The sequence below is a fragment of the Morone saxatilis genome, unplaced genomic scaffold, assembly GCF_004916995.1.
Source record: "Morone saxatilis isolate NCDOM2014 unplaced genomic scaffold, NCSU_SB_2.0 Contig16, whole genome shotgun sequence".
Lineage (NCBI taxonomy): Eukaryota > Metazoa > Chordata > Actinopteri > Moronidae > Morone > Morone saxatilis.
In genome coordinates this window covers 14,956,013-14,965,642 of record NW_023339718.1, presented here as the reverse complement: position 1 = coordinate 14,965,642, position 9,630 = coordinate 14,956,013, and the positions used below count along the sequence as shown (strand labels likewise).

At 38.1% G+C, this 9,630-nt stretch overlaps 2 protein-coding genes across 3 annotated transcripts in view; both read right to left on the bottom strand.

Annotated features, from left to right (window-relative positions):
* The window catches only part of myl7 (myosin, light chain 7, regulatory), a 1,379-nt gene extending 532 nt beyond the window's left edge, over nucleotides 1-847 (bottom strand). Inside the window, exons 1-3 of the mRNA XM_035658646.1 lie at nucleotides 722-847; nucleotides 226-301; nucleotides 15-119 (exon numbers count right to left, since the gene is read on the bottom strand). Of these exons, the coding sequence (XP_035514539.1) occupies nucleotides 15-119; nucleotides 226-301; nucleotides 722-847 (307 nt within the window). The remainder of the gene's footprint in view (nucleotides 1-14; nucleotides 120-225; nucleotides 302-721) is intronic.
* A 2,321-nt stretch (nucleotides 848-3,168) lies between these two features.
* On the bottom strand, nucleotides 3,169-9,526 carry gck (glucokinase (hexokinase 4)). 2 transcript variants are annotated; one of them, XM_035658563.1, is made up of 10 exons: nucleotides 9,467-9,526; nucleotides 6,321-6,483; nucleotides 6,049-6,218; nucleotides 5,712-5,831; nucleotides 5,499-5,594; nucleotides 5,291-5,390; nucleotides 4,991-5,174; nucleotides 4,144-4,299; nucleotides 3,498-3,731; nucleotides 3,169-3,378 (listed from the first exon to the last, which is right to left on the bottom strand). In XM_035658563.1, the coding sequence occupies exons 1-10, from the start codon at nucleotides 9,524-9,526 to the stop codon at nucleotides 3,231-3,233; spliced, it is 1,431 nt and encodes a 476-aa protein (XP_035514456.1). In that variant the 3' UTR covers nucleotides 3,169-3,230. The 2 variants fall into 2 exon arrangements, with proteins under 2 accessions (XP_035514456.1, XP_035514457.1); XM_035658564.1 differs by lacking the exon at nucleotides 9,467-9,526 and adding an exon at nucleotides 6,871-6,966 and having other exon boundaries at nucleotides 6,049-6,203.
* Nucleotides 9,527-9,630: the final 104 nt, after the last annotated feature.

Sequence of the window (9,630 nt, the reverse complement as noted above, 5' to 3'; positions counted from 1 at the left end):
TAAAGGGCTCTCACCATTAAGTTTCTCCCCAAAAAGAGTCAGGAACACAGTGAAGTTGATGGGACCCTTCCCCTCATTCAACATCTCATCCAGCTCCTCATCATTGACATTAAGCTTCCCTGGTACACACACATCATCATCATCATCAATAGAGCATATACTTTTTTGTTTTTAGGTATATGTTAATAGATAAAGGGTTAAAGGTAAAGAAAAGAAAAAAAATACCCAGCTGTCCATAGGTCTCCTTTAGGTCCTGTTTTTTGATCACTCCATCTCTGTCTTGGTCAATGCAGCCAAAAGCCTGTAAGATAAAGCACAAAATATAATAATAATGAAGAAGTAGAATAAAATATGTTCCTTTTTTCAGTTGTTTAAAACTTAAAAGTGGGTAGCCTATTTCACCTTGCACATTCACAATAATAGTTTTCCCAATGTAAAATTTGCTCTTTACAACCTGTGCATCTCATCCCTCATGCATCTCTGAGGGAAGTTCTACAGTACAAAAATTATTGAATTATCATTTTAATTACTGAAAATCATAGGGAGAAATAGTTGCATAGATTATTTTTAGGATCTATTGTACAAGAATTTGTTTTCAGAAAACTGACAAAATTATGACGGATGCTTTTCTTTTCAAAAAATCATAGGTTCCCATGCACATTTCCTCCAAGAAAGGTTTAAAGGGAGCTGTGTCACAGCAGGACAAGACCCAATACCGTACCTCCTTGAACTCCTGTATCTGGGACTGCTCAAACATGGAGAAGACATTGGAGCAAGACTTCTGTCCTCCCCTCTGTCTCTTATTGGAAGCCTTCTTACTCGCCTGAGAAGATGAACACAAACTCATTCACTTTGGATACTGATATTTTCTTTACTGCATACCCATGGGTCTGCATAGAAATCAGTCAAAAGCACACAAAACATACAAAAATACAAAATAACATAAATACAGTATTGAGTAAAAGAACTGAAAGAATGAAAACGCAGCTGACTTACCATGTCTGAGTGATCTACGTGGACTCCCGGCAGAGGTGGGATGCTGGGGTGGGTTTTATGTATGGCCCATCTTATCTTCTACCCTCCTATAATAGCCTTTGGTGGGAAGCACAGTCCCTTACATGGCCATGGCTGCTCTCTGTGTGTCACCAGAAGGACCTGATAAGAGGTGAAGCAGCCAGGATTCCTCTGGGCTGGAAATTAGAGATATGAAGAACAGACAGGGAGAGAGGAGACAGGGGAAAGTGACCTCTGACGTTTGACAGTCACTCAACCAAATAAAGTTACTCTTCAGAGGTCAAATCAAGCTCTAAAGGTAACTTTAATGTATGTTTTAGGTGCACTATTTCTGAGACTTAAGCAACAATATTGTGTGAGACTACACAGCAGACATTAAGCCTGATTATCTATAATATAATTCCATTCCAGCAAATGAGATAAGATAAGCTCTGGGGTCTCCCAGTGACCTCTTTCATTTTAAAAACTCTTGAAACCAAAACAACTGTGACCAAATAAAACCAGATTTAAAAAAGCAGCAGGTATATTATCTAAGATTAAGTGAAATAATAACAGCACCTCTCTTTAAACTTATCTTGATTTACTTTGGGACAGCTAAAATCTTTTCCTGTGCAATATACCCCCCTATTTACATCTTAAGGGAAGAGCCCCCAAGCCCAAAATTTCAATTAGTTTGATAATTGATGACAAAGTGAATGTTGTAGATCAACAGACATAAATTTTTGTTATAGGCTAAATAACGGTGCCATAGACTTAAGTCACACCCTGTACATGAAATCCATAATTCCCAGCAACACCACTGGTTCCATTACATGAACAAGAAGCTTGCCACTGCAAATCCAGATAAGAGGTCATCTGTAATCTCATTCCATTTCAGATAAAAAGATTTTTAGATAAGAAATATTCATGAGGTGGCAAGAGGTTGGCATGGAGACTTTAAGAGGTTGCAGAAATATACATGTTGATTTAATTGTAAATATATATCACATGTATCAATATTTTGCTTGGAAAAGCTCCCAAATTAAGATATTTCAACTCAAAAACATTACATTATTGGGGCACATTAGTATAGCATGGAACATAAATATATAAATGTGGCATTAGAAATCAATAAATTGTTTTATTTCCATATCTTCACACATTTTTCCAAAAATGTTTTTCATTGAACTTCTCTACAGTCTCAAAAGTGGCCATGACAGATTATCAAATTAATTTTAGTTTTTTAACACGTTTTTTTAAATCTAAATTAATGTGTTAAATTTCATAGTATTTTATACCAAACTTGTGGCAAGGCTTTTTTTAGCTACCTCTCTAGTTCTGTCCCTGGATAATTTACCCCAATAATGACCAGCATTATATTTGTATGAATAGATTCAATTATAAATAGTAGTTCTGGATCCATTTTGTAGTTTGTTATTGTAATGAAAGTAATAAGCATAAGATTGTATTCATGTTAACTTCATTAATGTAACATTAATAGGACTATTACACCTAGAACTTAAATTTTATGTCTCTTGAGCTGACACAGAATTAACAATAGGCCACAACTTAAAAACATTTACTAATCCATTTTAGCTGGGGCATTACATCTAATCAATTCAAAGTAAATAGTAAAGTATAGTTAGTTTAATTGAGCAATTTTATTTACAGCATTTATTTTACATTTATTTAAAGCTTATTCACATCCATCACATTTCATCATGCACATATGAAAAACTACAACCTACTGGCACACACACACACATTAGGTTGTAAACATACAATTTAAATATACAATACCAAAGAAATATTTTATTGCTCGCTAACAGGAATTACTACACAAAAATGAAGGAATTTGTTTTAGTTTACAACAGCATTTACAAAAACAATCCTTTTGTTGTACATCAACCAGTTTGCACTGGTTTTATAATGCATCAATAATACATCCATTTTTTAAATGGGTCACAGCAAACCAATGCAGAAAATATTGAAATTGGTCTAATACTACCAAATACAGTCTATAATACAATATTACAAAACTATAATATAAGTTGTTTGCTGCTTTATCTTCTGTACATCTTCCAGTGGTGACTGTTCACTTTGCTGACACACATCCCGCAGACCTTGGGCCAGTGCTGCCGACTGTGGATGACATGTCATCAGGGTTCTCAAAACAGAGTTCAGGCTTGCTTCACCGCTGTCCTGCCGGGAGACAGCTCAGTGCACAGCTCCCTTTTTTACTGTGTCAGCATGCATGCTGCCATCTTACAGGCCACTGCTGAGATAAGAGCAGCTCCACGACCACTCCCCTCCTCTGACTGGATGAACGTGATTTCACAGTGAGGTGTGAGTTCTCTGACAATTTTGTGGAACCTGTCACGAAAACTGAGATAGAGAAACAACAACATTAGTGTCAGTCAAATAATCACCATCTTTCCTTTGCTTAATACTTTAACATGTTCAGAAAACTATGATAAACAAAAGTCAAAAAACATATTCCTCACCATGGGTGCAGCTTGTAGACAGATCCATCAACCCCAACTGTGATCTCCAGGGCTTCCTGGCTGCGTCGCTCCCGCATCAGGTTGATCACACCAGCGAGCCCTGCGCCACACATATGAGCAGAGCGAGTGGAAACACTCTCACAGACCAGGCGCACAATGTCACAGTCCAGCTCTGACGGCAGAACACCCAGTGAGGACAGGATATTGTAGATTTGTTTTCTGTCCCCAGTGTCACTGAAAGAAATTGGCAACAGGCAAATTTAAAGACTATGTTCACTACTGTTTTCATAACACATACATACTGATATTACTATTATCATTACTTTAGTACACAAATACCACGTTTTATATTTTCAGCATTCAAATATTAAATCAGGCTTCTACAAATTCTGCAGTAAGTGAAGCCAACCAAATTGCTTCCCCACATTCCCCATCAACACTAATGTCATCAGCATACGGTTATATAACACAACAGGCCTTACATTATCATTTGCTTTTTTTCCCTCTAAGCTTAAGCAAATGCATTGATTGTCTACATGGATAAATAATGTCTTATCTTTTGTCTGATATTTTATAAGCAACTTTTTTATGTAGTTTTCTTAAGTTGGTGGATAACAGCAGCCTTTTAGGATTCATTCATGCTCACCTCTCCACCTGTGAGACGTAGCGTGTCTCAAAGCTGCCACGTGTCTTCAGTAGCTCTGACGCTTCACCGTTAAACAGCAGATCTTCATTCACCAACTTCATCAGAACAAGCCTGACCAGCTCACCCATATACTTTCCACTGATCAGCTTCTCATAACTACAGGAGGCAAGAAAGGGAGAAGAGACAGATAGCTTTAAAAACAGATAAATACTGAAAGGAGGAGGGGGAAATTAACCAAGGAGAGTATGTTGAAATAGTGGAAGAAACAGGAAGGTCATGCACGTCACAAAACACATGAACAAACAACTTTCTCTCTCTACATGGGCTGGGAAAGGAGAGGAAGGCAGATAAAGATGCCAACGTCAATGCTAAAGAGACTGAATGAGGCTGGCCTCAGCAGTTGTCTGTGCGAAGGGGCTGCCAGTGCAAAAGGTAAACAGCCATTAGGCCAGCAGGCACTATGGCAAGCAGCAGAGAGGGATCATTAATCTGGCACCCCTATCCGCCGACTGACCACTGACGTATGAGGGCTCTTGCCATTTACAAACATCCTCGGGAAAAACAGCTGGTGGCTTAGCAACTACACAGACATCTCAGGTGAGAGGCAGGTGAGTATTGCCACAGGGGGATGGTTAATTCAGAAAAACAACAAGAGAGTGAAGAAAAAGAGTGTGTGGCACGTTTTAGATTACAATACAAATCTCACTACCATCACTTTCGATGACATACTACTCTGAACTTGAATGTACACTTAAGTTCATGTGCATACAGTAGATGAAGCTGGAAGAGATATCAGATATATGTAGTAATCAAAGAAGTGAGTGTCCTCTGGGTGTGTCTGACTCACAGCTGATGTCCGGGGTTAATTGAGGTCTCATCCACCACTCTGTCGTATTCCAGCCGGAACTCCTCCAGCTCACCGTTGTCTCCGAATGCCCCCCACTCTGTGTTCACACACATCCGGCCCTCCTCCCCTTCTACCAGCTCCACCGTCCTCATCTCCTCCATGTAACATGCATTACAACCAGTACCTGGTCAAAAAAAGAAAAAGAAAGAAAAATTTAGATGTGCTTGAGTATGTGAATCTCTGTGTATTTATAAGTGCATATCAGTAGTGAAATAATGCAGTGTGTTAATAACTACTTACCAACAATCATTCCCACTTCACAGCTGCGATCCTCATAATAGCAGGAAATCATGGTGGCTACTGTGTCATTCACCATGGCCACCACATCCATTTCAAAGTCCTAAGTGACAAATCATTTTGCATTTAGTCTAGCTGTATGCAAGTGTTAAAGCCATCATCTTGTTCTGTTTATGAAGAAAGAAAATCATTCTAATATGCAGCAACTCACCCCTCGTCTCTTGATAGCATCTCTGAGTAAACCCACAACATTGTTCCCTTCTGCCCCAGACGCCTTGAAGCCTTTGGTCCAGTTAAGCAGGATACCCTGTGGAAAGAAAAATGCCATAAATGTATAAAGCCTTTTTAGGGGGAAATGTGATGAAGGTTATTGCTACCCATCTCATTATTGATTAACAGTGTAGTATTAAGTATAACATCGTACCTTGTCAATGTCCTCATGTCGTACAGGAAAGGAGAAGGTGAAACCCAGAGGAAGCTTCTTGTGCTTGAGATGATGTTTGTCCAGAAAGTCTGACATACACTCTGCTATGTAGTCAAACAGCTGCAAAGAGACAGAAAGAGGATATGAGATAGATGCAATAATTAGTGCTGATTTCATTTTGAAAGGTTTAAAGTCAATGCTACACTAGTGTTTACAGAATACCATATTTAGAAATGTTTTTAGCATTGATAGATTGTTTTAGTCACCATTGAGCTATATCAGTTACTGTTTGACTTATTGATGCTGAAAAGAAATTGTAAATACTAGTGTCACTAACCATTTCAGCAGTGCCTGTCATGGCATCTTCAGGAATGGAGTACATCTGGTTCTTGGTCTCCACCTTCCAGCTCCTCTCCTCATCTTCACCCACCTTCACCAGCATCACACGGAAGTTTGTCCCCCCCAGGTCCAGAGCCAGGAAATCGCCCACCTCTGTCAAAACACACACTACATCTGAATGCATGCACTGGCTTTACCTTCTTAGTGACATCTGCATGATTTTTGAGAAAAAAGTGATTATCATCCAATGACTGAAGAACAAGTATCTACCTGATCCTTCAGGGGTGGAGCAGACATAAGTTGGAAGCATTTTGACGCTGGCCTGTTCGTGTGTCTCTAAATGCAGTCCTTTGTTCATCTCATGTTGCATCCTCTTCATGATTTCTTTTAGGTCTTCCTTATTCAGCCTAAATTCTGATAGGATTTGCTCTACCTGCAATGAGAGGATAGAAGAACAGGACAGAAAGTGCACAAAGATCAATTAACTATATATTTATTTTAGTGTAGATCATATGCACTGGATCCATGCTTGTAGACAAATTAGATGCTATGTTAAGAGAAAATAAAAAAGGCACTACTTTACAATATAAAACAATGAAAAGAAGTGGAGAGGACTCTAAGTTCTGCAGGACGAAGCAGCATCTGAGCATCTCAAACAAGCTCCAAGAGCTTCTTCTGAAACAACATGGAGTGGTCTGTGTGTGTTTAAGACTATAGTTAATTCACACAACAGTCACGTGGAATAAAAGCACAAATCCAAAGCAATACTAAAGGACTTAAACCTCAACAAAGTCTTATCAGACACAAAAGCAATTCTTACCATGAGGATTTCATGAACCGCAGAGCTGTAGCTACAAGGCATCTTCACCATCTGGTCGAGATGAGAGCTGACACAAGGCATCTCCGCAGGTTTGACTAAATGAGCCTCTGTGTGTGTTTCTAGGTGTGTGATGAGTGTGTGTCCACCCTGTGTGTGTGCAGAGTCAGTGAAGTGTGAATACCACTGAATGAGAACCTCAGCTGTTTTTATGCTCAGGTGAAGTGGGCCTGGCCACACCAGACGCAAAATGCCCACCCCTTCCCTAGTCTCACCCCATCTGCCGATCAGGGGTTCAAACATGCACATGTACATGCACATGCATACACACACGCACACAAACTATGTATGTGACCTAATTTCTACAAAGTTAAAACTAAGTGTTCAATAACTGGCAGAACATTTGGATGGATTTATATTTAGATATTTTATTCTACATAAGTCTCTGTCATGATGGAATATCCACAATTATTTTATTCTTTGGTTGGAAAATAAATTCTCAAATAAAACAAAAAAAAAATTAATAACTTAATGCTGACTTTACTTATTACAATAAATTACATTCTGAACTACAGGCTTTATGCATCCTATTTAATAATGATGACATTTTAAATAAATAAAATATTCTAATATAATTATGGTTTGTGATATGTTTTAAGTTCTCTGCTGTGTGCCGTTTGTCTTTAATTAATTTTAATTGCTGCTATCTTTGGACAAACTTTTGGAAACTCCTGAAAAGGGCACTTTTCAGCCCACTGAGATTTTCCTTGATTTAAGTTATATGAACAAAAAGAATCATAATCTCACAATAATCACATTGAAGAAGTTTTGAAGAACTGAATACCCATTACTGCGAGGGTATATAAAATATCTCAGATGGCTTTTAACCTAGCAAACAAGAGTTAAGATAAATTTGGTAAATTATTCTTTGCTTTCATGTGGCAAGTTGTGTGACCTGTGACCTAGAAGACACCCAACGGACTGAGACTTTAAAACCCACCAACATGACAAATCAAATGAATCTGAACATGAACTCTGTGATCTTCTTCTTTTTTTAATTTAGAAGAGCAGCGTGCAAGGCCACAGAGTTGCTCAATGAGGGAACTTCAGAGGCCTGAGAGTTACGCATATATTTGTAAAATTAGAAACATGTCTAAAATTAGTAACAGTGAGGGATGAACAACCTCTAAAACCAACAATAGTATGCTGCAGGTGAAGGACTCCTGTGCTTATCAGCTGCAGTAGTTTACCTGGCCAGGGGTCAGAGCTTTTCTTTGCTCTGCTCTGACCTCTGGCTGCGAGGTAAATGTGACCCTCTCCCCCAGTGCCCTGATAGTATGATTTCTAACTAAACCCTAAGAGTCACACTGACATACATTTATGCAAAATAACATTTAATATACCTCTTAAATTTAGATTTTTTTTCTCCTCGCATATCCCTTTAAAAAAAGAAAAGTTTTCGATAATTTAAGTATATTTTAGGTGTTTTATCAAACCACTTCTCTAAACAGGAGATACCAGGTTTTGTACTGATGCAACATTTCAACACATATTCTACATGTCTTGTCCATCACTTTATACTATGAAGTGAGATCCACTGCAGCCATGTGCAACTCATATGTTTGTGTACTTACCTTTTTACCTGTTTACCTGCACGATTAGTTAGTTGTTTTTTTAATTGCTTATTTAATTAACTTATAGATAGATAGATAGATAGATAGATAGATAGATAGATAGATAGATAGATAGATAGGTCATTAATAAAATACAAGGATTAAATCTAAACTTTTGTTCTTTATGTTCTTTACCTTATCCATCGTATCACGACGAGGATTAGATCACAAGTGTCCTGCCAACCATCAGTGCTCTGCGGTGGAAGTTCACTCGATCTTCCCAGGAGTTTTGGAGTTTCTGAAGTTTTCTGCTGTTATGGTGTTTTAACTCGGCGGCCGTGCATGAAGTGTAAAAAAATCTTTTATAAAGTTATATTCCCAGCACGTTTGATCTACATGAGGTTCAGTAGTAAGTCTCACATATCTGCAGTATTTTCGAGGCCAAGCTGTTAAACAGTGAAATAAAACTTAAAGCAGGACACAAGTGTCATAAATAGCCTAAGGATTCATCTTCATTTTTAAATCTATTGTATTTAAAAAGAAAAAGAAAATAACTACGGATTCATCTTCATTCCTGCAGATAAATTACGTAAAACCTGTGGATTTGTCTTCATTCTTGCAGTTACCAGGTCCAGTTAATATCCGCATTGGCGCACTGGCTATGCCATCAGCTCCAACAGTCAAAAGTTACGCACAAAAAAAGATTAAAACGTTCTTCCATCCAAAACTTCATACAAGTGAATAACCATTCAAATTTACAGCAAAATCTGAAAATATTAAGAAAACTTCCAGTCTGTAGCTGGCCTTCTTACTGACCAAGTTACCAAAACTAGCCTAGTTCCAGGAAAGAAAAGCCATTTCTTCTCCCGTGTAGCTGACCTGTGAACAGATGCACCTGAGGCTTAGCGGTTTCCATGCCAAAACGATTTCAATGTGTTGCCTTGACAATGAATTACGGGCACACTTCTGCCATGGAAAACACTTACCACTGAGTTAAGTGGCCAGAACAAAATTGTTAAATGGAGCAAGATTACCAGAGAAAACATCTATTGAGGGTGCCATGTTTTTGGTAGACAAAAAAAACAACAACTTACAAGCTCACTAAACTGTGTAAAAGTATTATTATTATTATTATTATTATTGTTATTAT